The 17,584-nt window shown below is 39.4% G+C and overlaps 1 protein-coding gene across 3 annotated transcripts; it reads left to right on the plus strand.

Moving 5' to 3' along the window:
• Positions 1-15,136: 15,136 nt before the first annotated feature.
• On the plus strand, positions 15,137-17,584 carry LOC5580307. Of its 3 annotated transcripts, none has more exons than XM_021857380.1 (3): positions 15,137-16,899; positions 16,967-17,083; positions 17,216-17,584. In XM_021857380.1, exons 1-3 carry the CDS (start codon positions 15,583-15,585, stop codon positions 17,276-17,278), a joined length of 1,497 nt encoding a protein of 498 aa, XP_021713072.1. In that variant the 5' UTR covers positions 15,137-15,582; the 3' UTR covers positions 17,279-17,584. The 3 variants fall into 3 exon arrangements, with proteins under 3 accessions (XP_021713072.1, XP_021713074.1, XP_001662925.2); XM_021857382.1 differs by having other exon boundaries at positions 17,383-17,584; XM_001662875.2 differs by having other exon boundaries at positions 15,172-16,899; positions 16,967-17,564.

Consider the following 17,584-nt stretch of genomic DNA (forward strand, 5'->3'; position numbering starts at 1 on the left):
TGACTTCGGGGTCTTTTCGAAAGTCATTTGAGACATTTCAATAACTATTTTACACAGATCAAACAAAACTACCCTATTTGTAACCGAATCCGTTTCTTTCAACTCATTTGGAACCATTCTGGCCGGTTCCGGATACTCTGGAACCGGTGCCTGAAACATCAATTGGGGACTACGATGTGTGATCAGCACAAACCATATCAATAAAATGATGCATATTGCGTAATTTTAGCAACATAGGATCATTTAAGGGTACTTCCGGGACCCTGAATAAAGACATCAATCCGATGATTCCAAACCATACGATATCAATCTTCAAGTTGTCTCACTGGGGTATAATCCGATGCATGTTGAGTAATTTCTTGCAACTTAGGGTCATTTACAAGTATTTCCTGGATGTTCCAGAGCCGATTTCAAGACCTTACTCAATATGCATCATATTATATCCCCTGTGAAAAAAAAAACTTGAAGGTTGTGTCGCATGATATTAATTGCAATCAACGGGTTGACGCCCATTTCTAGGGTCCCGGAATCGGCTAAAGGATATGCCAGAACTGCTTGTAGATGACCCATTGTTGCATACAATTATTCAATATGCATTATATTATACTTTCGTTGTAAAACCTTGAAGATTGATGTGTTGCATGATAGGGTTTACTATCGGGTTTATCGGGATCCTGGCAAAGGACTCCCGGGGTCAGCTCCAGAGCATCCCGAAATTACTCAATAAATATGCACCATATTATGCTACCGGCAAAAACCCTTGAGATTGATGTGTCACATGAAATGGATAACCCCAAGGATTGACGTCCTTTTTGGGGTCCAGGAATCGGTTCTAAGATATTACGGAAGTACTTGTAAATGACCCTATGTTGAAGATCGACGTGATTTGTGCTGATAAAATTTTGGTCTCCAATTGATGCACCAGGAACCGGTTCCAGGGTATCCGGAACCGGCCAGATTGGTTCCAAGTGTGTTGAAAGAGTTGGAATATACTAATTGTTTATGATTCAGTTACAAACTACAGTATTTTGTTCGATCCGTGTAAAATAATTATGGAAATGTCTAAAATTACTTTCGAACGGACCTCCAGCAGGACATTCGTATGAATCTGAAACTGACCGTCCTACTTAGGTTCACAGTACAGTACTAGGTAATGAAATTTGAATAGTGTTCTGAAGCTGTTGACAAAATTTTATTGAAATCGACTGCAAATTATAGAAATTAGAGCCAAAAGATCACAAAAATTTGGTTGAGAAAAATAGGGTTGAAGATTGAGACAAATTTAAAAACACGTTTGAAGTTAGTATGGAAATCACTTTTGAATCAGTCCTGAGAAAATTTTACAGAAAATGCAGAAAAAATGATTAAACATTTTAGTGGAATCCTTGAAGAAGTTCTAGAGGAAATGCCTGGGAGAATTCCAGAAAAAATGCCTGGAGGAAGTCATGAAAGGATCACTGAAGGTTTACCTTAGCGATCCTTTATAGAGAGATAAGCGGAAGTAAAATGGAATGATTTGGCAACAGACCTGAAGTGCAGAGTTTGCTCGGCGTCGAGAATATTGTAACACGGACATGACTCCCTCATTGCTAAAAAGTGTATTTTGTTTCGTTATAGATCTTTGAGCTGCATTTTAAAACTAATAAACAGCCAAAAAATATCAACAAATAAAAATCGCATTGACAAAAATTTTAAAAAGGATAATATTTCATATATTTTGCTTCATGCAAAACAACTTTTACCGAAATAAATTCAAGCAGATTACATTACTCATCAAGAAAAAATTAAAACAAACATAACGCATGTTCGTTTGGCTCACGCTTTGACAGCTCTCGCTGCTCGATTGGCTCGCACATTGACAGAAATGTCAGCTTCCGCGAATCTCTCTTATAAAATATCGCTAGTTCATATACAGTCGCCACTCCACATTTCGATATCGAAGGGACCATCGAGATAGCGAGAGATCGAGACAAATAACAAATTTTTGATGAATACTAGTTTGAAAAACACTCCGTTGCCAAGAAGATAATTCACAAACAGACGTCATTTTGCGCTTCTAATTTGTTTTGAATCCCAAAATGTTGGTCTAGTAACCTTCGATATTGGTCATATCGACATCTTCTTCTTCTTCTTTCTGGCGTTACGTCCCAACTGGGACAAAGCCTGCTTCTCAGATTTGTGTTCTTTTGAGCACTTCCACAGTTATTAATTGAGAGCTTTCTTTGCCGATTGACCATTCTTGCATGTGTATATCGTGTCGTACGAAAATACTCTATTCCCTGGGAGTCGAGAAAATTTCCTTTACGAAAAGATCCTCGACCAGCGGGATTCGAACCCACGACCTTCAGCATGACCATGCTGATTCAACGCGTTTACCGCTATGGCTATCTGGGCCCCTTTGACATACGGAGAGAAAATTGAGAACAAAAAATCAACAGAAACACATCGAGGTATGGAGATATCGAGATAAGGAAGATATCGAGATATGGAGAGTGAAAATGTATGCAGACTGAACGGACTTATGAAAACATTGATATACACGGAGACGGAATTCAACTCAATTTTGGGTTGTTTCAACGCAATTCCGTAGTTGAGCCAAATAACTCAATTTTGGCTAAATTTCCAAGGTCCCCACTAGGTAGTTTGGCTTTAATTCCATTAGAAAAATATACTCAATTTTGGGTTGATTTAACGCAAAATTGAGTTCTTTCCACACAAACATAAGAAAAGTTGCATTTACCCAAATTTGGCTTATTGGGCTAAAGTACTCCCATTGGGTAGATGCAGCTCTCTCTATTTTTGACAACATTCGTGTGGGAGAACGAGAAAACCGAGAGATTTTGGGTTGAAACTATAATCGATATACTTAATTTTAGGTAAAGTAAACTCAAAAATTAGGTAAAAATATTTCTCCGTGTAGGGAGAGATATCGATATGTAGAACATCGAGATGTGGAGAGTCGACTGTAGTTTGTGCCGTGTATGGGAAGCATTAGAGTCTTCGCATCGGAAGACGTCTTTGTGTAGGCTCTCATAGAGACCATGACAGCACCAAAAGAACGGCTCAATGCATTCTACGTCTACGACTATGAATCAAAGCGGTGGGTGTTGTGTAATCGGATGCCCACGAAGGACGGCTAGCACCAGCTATCTTAGCTAAAACAGCATGTGACTTTCAATCTCAGCGTTCCTAATCTCGGCGGTGGGTAAAGCTTCTGTTCTATGCCCTCCGTCGAGATTTGTATTTTGCTCTACGGTGGCCACCGGTTAGCTCCATAACGAATCTGATTTCAGTTTCGAATTACATCACGTTTATTAGACTTCATAGTGCCGTTCCACCCCCAGCATACCTAACAGACCGCACCGTAGTCGTCCTTCGATAAAGTATCAAATGTTGCTCCCCTCATCGAATAACGAGGATGGCTTCCACACCACCGTCCGATGCCGTTTCATTTTCTATCAAACAGAGAACTAACCACAACCACCATTCACAGTTTGATGTTGGGCTGAATCACAATTATAGAATTGATCCTCTCTTCAAATTATTGACATCGTGACGTTGTTTGCCCGGTTGATGAACCATTCACATTACTAGTTTTTGTTGTACAGCTCGCTCTCGTTGTAGGACGATAATTGGATTCGCGTAGATCGAGACTCGTAGCACATTTTGGATAATTGATGATGATGATGATGATGATTATTTAGCCACCATCAGCGCAAGGATTACCTATGGCTGCAGAATCATACCAGGATGGTATGATCTACCTGATGGTTTGTTGTAGCAGGGCTAGTTAATATCTTTGAAGACCTTTGGAAGACAACACTAAGGCTGTTTTCTCATGACAAAAGGCTGGCGACCCCACGCACTTTCATCCAGTCAACAGTTCAATTAACTCCCTTAGGCTACCTCTCCCCAATACCCAATATATAGTAATATATCATACATAGTGTTATTGAAGTATCTTACCGTAAAATTATAGAAATAAAGAAATTAAAAATTATACTCAGCTTAATCCAAATAAACTCAAAAACAACGTCCGGGAAAGTATTTCAAGCTTGAAAGTCAACCAGTTTGAAACATGAAATGAACATCAAAAAAACGACCTCTTGAATATTTTGCATCCAACAGATCCAAAAGTTCTTCTACAGAACGGATTAATCTGGAAAACGGATCACTTCAAAACGCTCGTCACGAGCTCCAAATCTAGAAGAACAGATCACTTCCAAACGCTCGCCACAATCTCCTGGAACTTGTATCCGAAGCGCCACAGCACACACGGAAACCGAAACCTCGAACAGCTTCTATGGTTCGGAAAATTTTCTCCTTCTGAAAAGGGAGAAAAAAACACATTTTGGATAATTGATTCCATTATACTGAATTTCTTGATACATTGACGACGTACACTGGGGCAGATAGCTATTTTTGACGGTCAAAACGGTATTTTTTAAATGCATCTTAGAAGCTTGGTGTCTTCGACAAAGTATTTTGCAGCGTCGTTAAAGGACCATTTAATGAAGGCAGCCCACAGTTAAACACAATCCTGAATAACTTATGATTCAAGGGAAGATCTTCTTTTTCTTCTTGGAATCAACATCCTCACTGGGACAGAGCCTGCTTCTCAGCTTAGTGTTCAATGAGCACTTCCACAGTTATAAACTGCGAGTTTTCTTTGCCAAAGTTGCCATTTTCGCATTCGTACATCGTGTGGCAGGGTACCATGAGAATTTATGCCCAGAGAAGTCAAGGCAATTTCTTTTACGAAAAGATCCTGGACCGACCGGGAATCGAACCTAGACACCTTCAGCACGGCTTTGCTTTGTAGCCGCGGACTTTAACAACTCGGCTAACGAAGGCCCCTTAAAAACTTGACAACAAATTGTATTATTTTTCATCAACTTTGTCAAAGACATGGACCTTCTATAAGGAGATTCTGCATGTTGAAATCAATTAACCAATATCTCATAAGGTACATGTCCTTGTCTTCATATTCGTGCACATGGAAACCGCGTAGATCGGGGGATATCTGTAATTGATGAAGGATGCCAACTGAAAAGAATTTTCATTGAAATGTAACGTAATATCATATAATTATGATGTAAACCCACACGTGACTCCTCCGTTGCCCAGCAATCAAATTTCATTCCAGCAACAGAGAGGTCATATGACCTCAACCACTATTTCGTCCGAGGTCATTCCGTCGACGGCTCGTGGTGAAAGAAGGGAAACCCGATTTCCTGCCGAATGGCTTCACCAATAGCGTTGAAGATGGGCACGGTTTCTTCTTTTGTTTCTTGTCTGCGCTTTCGTTGGTAACAGTCCATTAAACCTGCCGTGTGCCACAAGAGGCACGGTTTGGCTAGAGAGTGCCTTTAAAGAAACGAAAATCAGAGACCGGTATCACGCAGCAGTCGGGAGTTTAAAAATCACCTTCGCCTTTCAAATCGAAATCGAAAACCACAAACTCATTGCCGAAATAAGCGCATTCCGCCTCTGCCGCAGAACGAATCAACCGAGGAAATGCGAGGCCTTGGTCCGTTCCGCTGCCTTTGCTTTGACTTCCCGTCGAACAATATCTGATCGAACACATTTGTACGCGAGAATTGGGAATTATTTCCATTTTGGACACCGTCTTGGGAAACCCTCCTTGAAGGTCACTGAATATGATTGCTATCAAAGCGAAGGGCGAATCTCTGAGTTCACAACTTTCTTCCAAAATAGTGGAATAAAAAACTGTCAAATTCAAATGATTCCAATGCTGCCTTCCAGTTAGTTGTTACTAACAAACTAATGATACATAAAATCTTATGTTGATACATTGAAGTGAATTTCGTATAAAGTTATCAATAAGTTTAGACAAACATCATTATTAAAATATCGTATTTACCTGCTTATAAGAACTGCAACGGAACATAAAATATAATACGTTGTTACCAGAGTGTGAATAGTAGTTTTACTAAATTAGATAGATAGTGTTGCTATATATGAACATAGATTAAAATATGAATATATTGTTTGAAAGTAATTTAAACAACAGAATTATTTATTTCAAAAACAACACAGCGGAAGCACCAGCCGTAAATTTGACAGATGAATGATGAGTGGGCTTCAAATTGTTACGTGCAAACGTCAAACACATCGGCAATATGTTTTTGCCGATCACCCAGAAGCAATCGCCGAGGACCACCACCACCATCAGATCATTATAATCCTACAAAATATGATCGACAACAAATAAGCAGACGATGAGAGGACGAAGCCTCATCAATTTTTACGATCGTGTGCAGATGAACGAAATGCAAATCGTGCGCTGTGCGTTCCGTCTCGCCTTGTAGCAGAGAGAAAGAGGACTTCGAAAGCTTCGTTCGAGTTCGATACGATGAGTTTTGGGCCCGAGGCCAAACTTAGTGGTTCCTCCGGGAGAGGCGAAACCATTTCATTAGGGAAGGTATATACATACGCAAGCCAGCAGAACCTACCGATCAAAGATGATCGTCATAATGATGATGATGGGCATGTGATGCTTTGCGCCGGCGCATGATTGGTTGGCGTGATCGCAGAAGAATGTCCTGAAGACTCGGAGCCAACTTGGATGTTCTCCGACCCCGAACCGAAGGGAGGAATGTTCCAAAATTATAGGGGTTATGAAGGCTACCTGTGGCGCTATTTCAAGGCACTGAAGGAATTCCATAATTTAGAGGGCGATGTCGAGCAGTCCATGAAACTCGTCAGAAGATTTCAATGTGCCTATATTGTCATGCTGCACACCATGACAGAATTGGCTATTAGGAATGACGATGTTGAATCCAGTCTGACAAGATTCTTTTTTTGTTATTAATAAGTAATTGTAAAATTGTAAATTTTATAATTTCAAAAGTGATTAATCCTTTGGTCGCGACGCTTGCACCTTTGAAGAAGAGCGATGAGCACTTAATCCGAATCCGGTTTGAAGTTAATACATATCGTGAATCGCATTAGCAATCATAGATGACTCCCAGAACCTAATCTCATCTAACTAACACAATATCCTTTCCATGACAACAGTTGAAATGCAGATGTAGACTCGGTCTCTAGTAATAATGGTTGCCTAACTAACATTCCTTCTCTTCCCCGATGACCGTAAGGACGTTGCCGGCGCCGTAAATGACATTTCAATTTTAAGGCAAGTAGGCCGTCATTGAAATTTGTACGCGTCGTTAATGGTTGTTGCTAATTCATCTCACGATTTCGAATCAAAGAAAATCAGTTGTTTTTGCACTGACTCAGCTGAAAAAGTGTCAGCATACTTCATGCATGTTAGCGCGTACAGTGATACTTTTTCAAGTCAATATAAACTATCAAGGCTGAGTTTTATCACTTTGAAATGCAATCTAAAAAGTCATCATTGTTGCCAAAACGAATGACGGGCTAATTAGCCTTAAGCTCTTGTGCACATTGAGAATGGTAAACTAATCCCGAGCCCCATTCATTGGATCTTTGGGGAACTTTGATTGTTCTGGTCAAGCACAAAGAAGCAACTACGAATTGTACGGTCATATACGCTCATGCTCAATTGAGAACTTTTGAAGATATGGATTTTTTTTAATTATGAGCAGTTTGATCATTTTATCATTTTGTATTGAAAATTTATACAACTCGATGCCAGAGAGTCGTACATACCAAGTGTTATCATTTTTAGAGTAATTCTAGATAGATAGATATATGCCTTTATTTAAGATATTTGCAGCCCGGGGTTGACTATAGATAGATAGATAGATAGATAGATACACAGCAAAAAATTCTCAAATTTACATGGCACGTAATTTTTTATGATAATCATGTAAAACGAGTTGCAACAGAAAATTCAACGATAATTAATGTAAACTGTCTCATTGCATTCGATAATGCTTGCAAACTTGAGTGAAACTGAAACATTTCATGATCTTCCATCGAACATTCGCCAATGTTGCATGCTTTCTTGCATCTTGAAAGTGAAATTGCAAACAAGAATTCTTGGATTACATGATTCTACGCTGAATATTCTGTCAATAATAACACAGCGTAACAAAAATGACATTTTTGCATGTCTCAAGAATCAAATTATGTGTCTCTAGTAGGTTTGGGGTGTCTGAATCTGATGCCGTTTTCAGAAATGTTCCAGCACGTCACAATTTTTAGCTACAGGTCGCCAAAGTTATATAAAACACTGGTTTCATTGATGTTTACATAAAATTTAAACAGTGATTTATCAAAAAATATTATGATCTAATCTACCAAGCATGCAAAATTGGACTTTAACTTTCATTTCAGATATAATTTGATTGAAATTGCATGATTAAATTGAGGTTAAATCGATTTTTCAACATGCTTGCAGTCTCCATACGAAATTCTTCGTTTCTCTTATATGGAAAAATACAATTATTTTCTAAACCAACAAAAAACAACATTCGAGCATCGGAAATATTATGATTATTGATAATAAGTATTGTCATACACATGAAATTTGAGTTCTGAAGCAAATTAAGCAAATAAATTGCCACACAAGTTGGAAAACTTGCATGCAAGTTGGCTGAAATAGTCAAATTTATCATTTTCGACAGCCAATATCTCAAAAACTAGACGTGCTATGATATTTCTGTAAATGGCAATGGATTCAGCAACCCTTAATTAAGTAAATAGTGGTATTTTGGTGCTCGAGACAAAATCACATGGATGGATCGACGGCTTGTCATTTCATGTGCATTATTAATGATTGAATTTTCAGCGTGAAAATCATGTAAACCGTGCCGTTTTGCATGCAATATTCTTCGAGAGAAGACGTTTCGCGTTCAATATTAAGGATTTTGGTAACAATGTTGTATATAACAGATGTGTTTATAGGATTTATCATTGAATAATTTGCTTAGAAATTCCCTTTTGAATATGCTTTGGATATTTTTCAAAATTGTCGTCGGAATGTCCTTTGGAATGTGCTTCAGAATTTCTTTTAGAATTTTATTCAGTTTTTTTAATTTTTTTTTTTTCGGGATTTCCCTTATATTTTGAAAGTTTCCATCGAAGTTTCCTTTGGAATTTCTTTTGGAGCTGTGATTTTTTCTTCGAAATTTCCTTAGAAATTCCTTTTTGAATTTCATTCGGAATTTGCTTTGAATTTTTTTATGGAATTTCCTATGGAGTTTTCGGATTTTTCTTTGGAATTTCAACAGAATTTTCTTCAGAATTATCTTTGGATTTATTTCGGAATTTCCTTTGGAATTTTCTACGCAATATTCGTCAGAATTTCCTCTGAAATTTGCTTCGCAAATTCCGTTGGATTTGTTTTTAGTTTCCTTCGGAATTAACTTTGGCATTTCCGTCGAAATTTCCTTAAGAGTATCCTTTAAAATTCCTTTGCAGTTTTCTTTGAGGCTACTTATCAAATTTTCTTCAGAATTTCCTTTGGAATTCCTTTATTACTTCCTTCAAAATTCTCTTTGAAATTTCTTTCGGAATTTCGTTTGAAGTTTACTTCCAAATTTGTTATAGAGTATCCTCGGAATTTCCTTTGGAATAACCTTTGGAATTCCCTATGGAGATTTCGGAATTTTATTTAGAAGTTTTGATTGGAATTTTTTACGGAATTTTCCTTTGGACTGTTTTACGTAATTTTCATCGGAATTTCCGTTGAATTTTCTCGGAATTTACTTTGGAATTTCGTTCGAATTGTTTTTTTCGGAATTTTCTTAGGAGTATCCTTTCAAATTCCTATGTATTCTTCAGAACTTCATAACTCATTTACTTTAGAATTTCCTTTGGAATTTCTTCATGAATTTCTTTCAGTAAGTTGCTTCAGGAAGTTATTTTGGATTTCTTTGGAATTACTTTCGGAATTTCCTTCTTCAGTTCTTCAAAATTTTCTTCGGCGTTTCCTTTGGAATTTCTTTCGGAATTTCTTCTTGAATTGCCTTCGGAATTTCCTTTGGAATTCGCTTCGGAAGTTCCTTTGAAATATCTTATGGAATTTCCTTTGCAATTTCTTTTAGAGCTGGCTTCGGAATTTCATTTGAATTTTCTGCGCAATTTTCGTCCGAGTTTTCTTTGGAATTTGCTTCGGAACATCCTTCAAAAATCCATTCGGATTTATTTTTATGGAATTTCCTTTTGAATTTGCTTTGGAATTTCGTTTGGAATTTATTTTGGAGCTACCTTCGGGATTCGATTTGGAATTTTCTACGTTATTTTCGTCGAAATTTACTTCGGAATTTCTTCTGGAGTTTCCTTTTGGAGCTTCATGCTAAATTTGATTCGGAAATTCATTTGGAATTTCTTTTGAAGCTTTGAAATTATTTCGGAATTTTCTTCGGAAGTACCTCTATAATTTTCGTTTCCTCTGGAATTTCCTTCGGAATTTTCTCTGAAATTTCCTTCGAAATATCCTCTGGAATTTCCTTCGGAATTTCCTCTGGAATTTCCTTTGGAATTTCCTCTGGAATTTCATTCGGAATTTCCTTTGGAATTTCCTTCCGTATTTCCCCTAGAATTTTCTTCGAAATTATCTCTGGAATTTCCTTTGGAATTTCCTCTGGAATTTCTTTCGGGATTTTCTCTGGAATTTCCTTCCGAATTTTCTCCGGAATTTCCTTCAGAATTTTCTCTAGAATTCCCTTCGGAATTTCCTCTGGAATTTTCTTCGGAATTTCCTCTAGAATTTCCTGCGAAATTTCCTCTGGAATTTCCTTTGGAATTTTCTCTGGAATTTCTTTCGGAATATGCACTGGAATTTCCTTCAGAATTTCCACTGGAATTTCCTTCGTAATTCCCTCTGGAATTTCCGTTGGAATTTCCTTCGGAATTTTCTTCGGTATTTCCTCTAGAATTTCCTTCAGAATATTCTCTGGAATTTCCTTCGGAATATGCAAAACTAAATTGGAAATATAGTAGTCCACACCATAATCTTTCGGTCTGTAGATATTAAGGTTGAAATTTATACAATGACACTATAATTAAGGAAAGTAGACGAGACTTTTGCGAGAAATCATGGTTTCAAACTGTACGAAAAATGATGCACCCTAATGGAAAACGAGAGAAACTTCCTAATGAAATATGTTAACAGTGTCCTACGATGATGTCGCATATCAAATGGAACTAGAGGCGCATTAATTCAGAGGAATTTAAAGCCTCTCTAAACAAAAATGAAGACAATGGCCTACGATTATAAAAGAGGTGTTAAAATACTATTGTGCTAAATTTAAAATATCTCGATTTTTTTTTAATTTTCGGCAAACAACAATGGAAAATAAGTGAGCCACCCTAATAAAATATCACGAATCTAATGAAGGAAATGCCCTACGATGATGAAAGAGGTGATAAAATACTATTGTTTTTAATATCCCATTCAAATTATGATTTTTCGACAGAAAGACCCACCGGAATGGAAAATAAGTGAACCACCCTAATAAAATACCACATATTAAATGTAGAAAATGGCTTACTATAATGTGAGAGATGTTCCAATACTATTGTCTTCAATATTCAATTAAAATTCTATTTTTTATTTTTTTATTTTTTAACAAAAAGGACCACCCTAATGGAAAGTAAATGAACCACCCTAATGAAATATCACATACACTGAGGCAAAAAAACTTAATAATTTCTTAAGGAATAATTATGATTTGGCGCCACAACGATTATTGTTGAAACTTTTAAGTTTTACTTATGATTTTGGTGAAGAATTCTATTACTAAATTTCATAAGTAAATCAATGAAAAATAGTAATAAGTGCAATGATATGTGTCCAATTAAATTTATCAATCGCTAATAATGGCTGTCTTTTATATCAGGCGAGCTCAAAAATTGACATGTTTTGATGATTACGATTAACTTGTACCCAACATCGATAGCGGGGCAGTTCCTTTAGTGATTGCTAGAAAAAATATTTCGAGTGATGGCTTTTAAATAATTCAAAGCTCTCACTTATGAAACTTATGATTCCATTTTCGAAATGGTTATGCGTTTAATGAAACCAAAATTTGGCTGGTTCATAAGTCTTGATTTATGGAAAACCTAAGTTGTTTTGCCTCAGTGTATAATATGCTTTCAGTGGCCAACAATGATATAGGATATGTTTCAATACTATTGCCTTGAATTTCTCAGCAATTGAATTCAAATCGTTCATTTCAAATTCAATTCACTCCCCCAACTCAAAAAATTACTAAGTCCCAAAAGGTCGATTTAAAAAAAAATCCTAATAACACCAGATCTCGACGTTTCATGCGTTTCTTAGACATCTGGCATCAAAAAAAAAATTTTCGATTTCGGAAATTTCATGTGGGAGATTTTTCATGGGTCAAAAAAGCCAAACTTTGACCGCTTTGAGGGTCCACTTAATGAAGTCCGATTGAGCTCAAATTTTGCATGGGGACTTTATTCGAGGAGAAAAAACTTTTGAGCACTACCATTTTTTGAAATTCGAAAAATCGATTTTCATTGGCACCCTATTACATACGGTTACACGCTTCTAACGACAATCGGTGGGGGCCCCTTGCTGCATCTGCTGCACCTTCGATGTCGCACCGACTGATGATTCGCCCTTGAGCAAGAGGGTTTGACTGCTCTGTTCCATGGATGCACTTTCTCTCGGCTCAAGATGTCATGCAACAACCAATTGTCGCAAGTCCGACTGCACTACACCGACGTGACACTGATGCACGTCTCGCCTTTTCTCCGACTCAACCAATGCACTCGTGTGACACTATCTCCTACGAGGTCGCAAGCCTTTGTTGCATGCCTCTCTCGCAAACCTCGATCGTATGGTGTGTAGTACACGACACGATCGTATGGTGTCTAGTACACGACACTGAAGACGGCCTTACAGTTGAGGTCGAAATATGCGTATCTGTCAAAGGATACAAACTCTAGTGGAATTAAATGGTATAGTACTAAATTCGGTTTTTTCATCTACTTGTAGAAGAAGGATATGTACACTGAAAACATTCTACAAGCTGGATCAATGTGTTTCACACGTAAATTTTCACTAATTGTAAAACACATCAAACGATGGTGTAAAACCAGTCGCTATCAGCAATCCAAATTCAAATGTAAAACACGTTAATTTACAAACTATCGAAAACTTTGCAGTAGGATTTATTAGCGATTACTTAATTTTCTGATTTCAGGCACCCATTACAGGCACCCGGTTTCTCCAAAAATAACATGTCATTTAACATGATACGCATGGATGGCAAATGTGAGTCCTTGTCATGATAGGCAAACTAGTTCTGCTAATGATGGATATCGCCATTGTCAAACACGTTCAAATCATGTGTAAAAGCATTTGCTATCGAACCAAAGTCAATCCTTCACAGAATCACAAGTTTTACACGTCATTTCACCTTGCAATTCGACACGACAGATCCACGTTGAAAAGAATTAGGATCGAACGTGTGGATTATTTTCAGTGTAATAGTAGAGAAGTTTAAATTGAAATCAATTGTAAACATACTTTGCGCAAACATTTGAAAAGTTCGCCCATTTCCCGTGCCTGTGTGTGTCTCAAAATATAAACCAAATCGAAGCTTTGGATTACTGTGCTGGTAGAAAACAAAGCGTCTGAATGGAAAAGTTCCTCTGTAAAACTTAAATCTGATAAATTAAAGTGCACAGTCCGGAATGCAACCAAAACCGAAGCAAATCCCGAAAGCGAAGAAAAGAGGATCAAAACAAATAAACTGATGATGATGACTGACCGACCGAAGAGCAAATCGGCTGGAGCAAACCCGCATCGTCTTCGAGTAATTCATGGCGATCGTTGATGAAGAGAAACGGAAGGGCAGAAGACAAAAGGGTAAGTTGTGTTGCTTCTGCTAATGTTCAGGTGAGTGGAAAATGCAGTCGACGATAACAAACAAAGACTAAGCGATGGAGACAACCGGCATCCATGTGGTGTGTGACTACTGCTGGACAAGTGTTTGTGGGAGGGAAAGCAGCGAAAGGGGGCCCCTGGAGGAGACGCAAACTGATGCAAGTTTTCAACAAGTAAAGTTGAACACCTGCCGCTTGTTGTTTCTGTCGGACCAGTTTTCTGGTGCTTTCTCGTGAAGAAGTTAGCAAAGCATCCAATCGATGGCGGAGGAGCGTCCCGAGAAGGGAAAGGTCACTGTCACGGTGAGCCGTGGCGTCGGTGTACGGCAACGGAGGGAGTTTTTGTGTTTCAATAGGTTTTTGATGTGGGGAGAATCTCGGATCAGGTTCAGACTGGATATGTTGGTACGATATACTTTTGCACTGCTTTCCTGGCTCTTCTGGCAGTTGTTAGATGCTTGGCGGTGCGAGGAATTTCGAGTGGTAAAGATTTCGATAGGGTGATGAGAAAACCAGTCGGTTGAATCGTCAATTGCACGGAATGGAGGATTTTGCCGTGCTCGATAAAGTGGACGACTGTTTTATCGGAACTGGATGCAATGGAAGCGTAGAAAATTTCGACATCGCTACGGCTCAAGATCACGGCACCGCTTATAACAGTCGTAAATCAAAGTGCTTCATCAAGCCCATAAATGCCGCCATTGTCGTATAACGTGGATGCCACATTTCTCCATTGTTGCCCATGGTTGGAGCGACCAGAACAGAAGCAGACTACTATGCCTACCTCGCTAGATTACCGTTTTAGAGGAAGCCATGTGGCAACGAACGGCAGCCTACTTGGACGAAGGGTGTCGAATTTCTCAATCACGCAGGCGGAACAATAAAAACACCAACAATCAAGTGCACTGAGGATGGGAGAAAAGAAAACACTGAAAATGTGTGTCATGTGCGTTTTATACACGCCCTGCCTGTATTTATGCTAGGTGGGATCTCTCTAGCAATAAAATCGAATGGCTTGACTCAGCTGGTATCATTCGGGAAAGTTTATCCCATTGTCGTAAACCGAGGAAGACCTACAACGTCATCAACTGGATGATGATAAATAAACTCTTATCACAGTAGGCCAGCCACAATTGCCCAACTCATGGAACCTGTCGACGCATTCGATGCGAAGCCTACTCCAATTTTGTTTACAAACAAACTACATAAATAGAGGGACGCTTTTATCGCAAAGCCATTATTGGACGCGGCGCATGCTGCTATGGCATTATCTAAAAATAAAACTTAACGAAGGTCCCCATCGAAAACACAAACCAAACCAAGTGACGAGATATGATGCAGTCGAAGGGTTCGGTCCCCACCTGATTGACGAGCAGAGCAGTTCTCTGCCGTTGGTCTCCCGTGTCTGATTCGCGCGCGACATTTTCCACGAAATTCTCCTTCTAATTGCTGATCACGTCATTCTGTATCAGTGAATCCAATTGAGTCAATTCTATTCTCGATTCCTACTGGAGATCGACAAACTTTCTCCACATACTCTCTCCGTTATATAACGTTTGGACTAAGGTGATCATCAGTTTACGATAGGCGCTAACCGTTTACAGACGCATGCGCCTCCACGCGTCTATTTTTGTTTAGAATCTCGAGGCAAAACAGCGGAGCCGAAAAATTTTCTTCGTCAAGTTCCTCAGCTGACATGTTGCTTGGCTCTGATCGCTTAGTGTAGAAAAGTCGCAATATCGAACGATCAACAATCAACAGTGGAAAATGTCCAGAAAATTACCAGTCCGAACACTTGGAGAGATCGCGCTTGCAGAAGTGGCCGGTTCCATAGTAGGTGCCATTGGAAGCATGCTCCAGACTACGTACAACTTTGGTGTTGAACCGGATTTTACCTTTCTCATCGTGGAGATCAAGTCCTACATGGAAACGATGGGCGCCACCAGCGCTATATATGAAGACCTACTTCGGGTGATCCTCTGCTCGGACTCGTTGGAGGCAGTAATCCGCTTCTGCTGTCTACAGACCTTGCTCAACGAAGCGGTACACACTTTGATGACGGAGATCTTCCCGTACACCTACTACGAGCGAATTCTGCAAGTGATCGCAGCACAGGGCCGAGGACTGCGCCAACTCAACATGAAGGGAGTTTGGGTAAAGGAGGAGTACATGTGTTTCATGTACGAGATCATCAAGCATCTACCGCAGTTAACCAAGCTTACAATACCGCACATTGCGAATGACAATCTTCTGAAACACATCAGTGATTATTGTAAGAATCTAAGACATTTGGATATTAGTGGTGATACGGACATTACCGATATCGGATTAGAATACCTTAGCTATGGTGAGTCTCGATTTAATCTAACAGTCCTTGACATCGGATCGCTCGGGGAAGAAAATGTCTGTCATACAGACATCGCTATGCTACTCATGAACCTCCCCAACCTAGTCAGCCTAGTCAGCTACTCCTTCGTGGGACGAAGTCTTCAATACATCCTCGATAATAAAGATCCAGCCTTCCGCTGCAAACTAGTCTACCTACACGATACGGGGACCAAAGCAAAGGCAATGGATGCCATCATCGATGCTTGCCCTAATCTGCAGGACCTCTACATCGATTCACCTGAAACGAACACCCTCGTCAAACTCTCCAAAGTCAACCTTCGCCGACTGAAACTCTACAAATTCAACTGTTCGGAGCTGCTCACCCTTCTAGAATCCATTGGCAACTTCACGAGACATCTCACCGTTATCAAAGGTCGCGGCACAATGGAAATCCACCGACTCATTCGCTGCTGCCCGAATCTGATCGATCTAGATTTTTACATGATGGATTCATTGAGCTTTTCGGGCGATCACGGCTTCCTCGACCTCCAAGGCTTGGAAATCCTAAGCAGCCCAATCTCGCAACCTGGTCTACGCAACTTGCTAAGTCTTTCAACCACGCTGAAAAGACTAGCCATCGACAGTGTCACTTTTACCGACGAAGACTTCAGCACGTTGATGATCGAAAAGGACTTCTACCACCTGGAGGACGTCTGGTTCACAACCGCTCCAAACCTTTCGATGGCTAGCGTTGAGGTGAGTTTGAATAATCAAAGCATTCAACATAAGTCACTAACTTTTCATTTTCGCCCATCACTTTTAGATCCTCATGGATCGGTGCCCAGAGCTGCAGAGCCTTGGGCAGCTGAGCGGTTGGTCCCTCACCCCGGACGACGTAACACTTCTCCGTGGAATCCTCAAAAGCTGTAACTCCTCACTGGTACTGTCGCCAGCAAGTATTTTCCCCTAATCTCATCTCATCCTTCCTTTTTGTTTTTGTCTTTGTCTATTTCCACTCCCGCCGATCACCAAACAATCAATCAATCACGATGCTCCATGTACGACTCCAAAGTACATGCGAACATTTCGCATTCCCCTCCGATCATTACGCAGAGCATTCCCATTGGCTGTTTGAAAATTGTACAATTTGATTCTTGTTCTGGAGCAATGCGATCCCAACTCCTTCCTTCCTTTTCTTTTTCTTTTGTGTTTTCTTTTTGTTCCCCACTTCCGTTCCAGATCGTGCAATCACTCTGAATCAGGGAGTTGACAGTGATGCGGCGTTTGTCAGTAATATCCGTCCATTTTGTGGTCGAGGTTGGTAACCGAGCGCAGAACTATATCGATCGATTGGTGGCACGTTTGTGATATATTATCGAAATACATTAATTCTAATAGGAGTAATAAAGAAATTTAAAAAAGGAAAAGATTTACACCGGAA

The sequence above is a fragment of the Aedes aegypti genome, chromosome 1 (genome assembly GCF_002204515.2).
Source record: "Aedes aegypti strain LVP_AGWG chromosome 1, AaegL5.0 Primary Assembly, whole genome shotgun sequence".
NCBI lineage: Eukaryota > Metazoa > Arthropoda > Insecta > Diptera > Culicidae > Aedes > Aedes aegypti.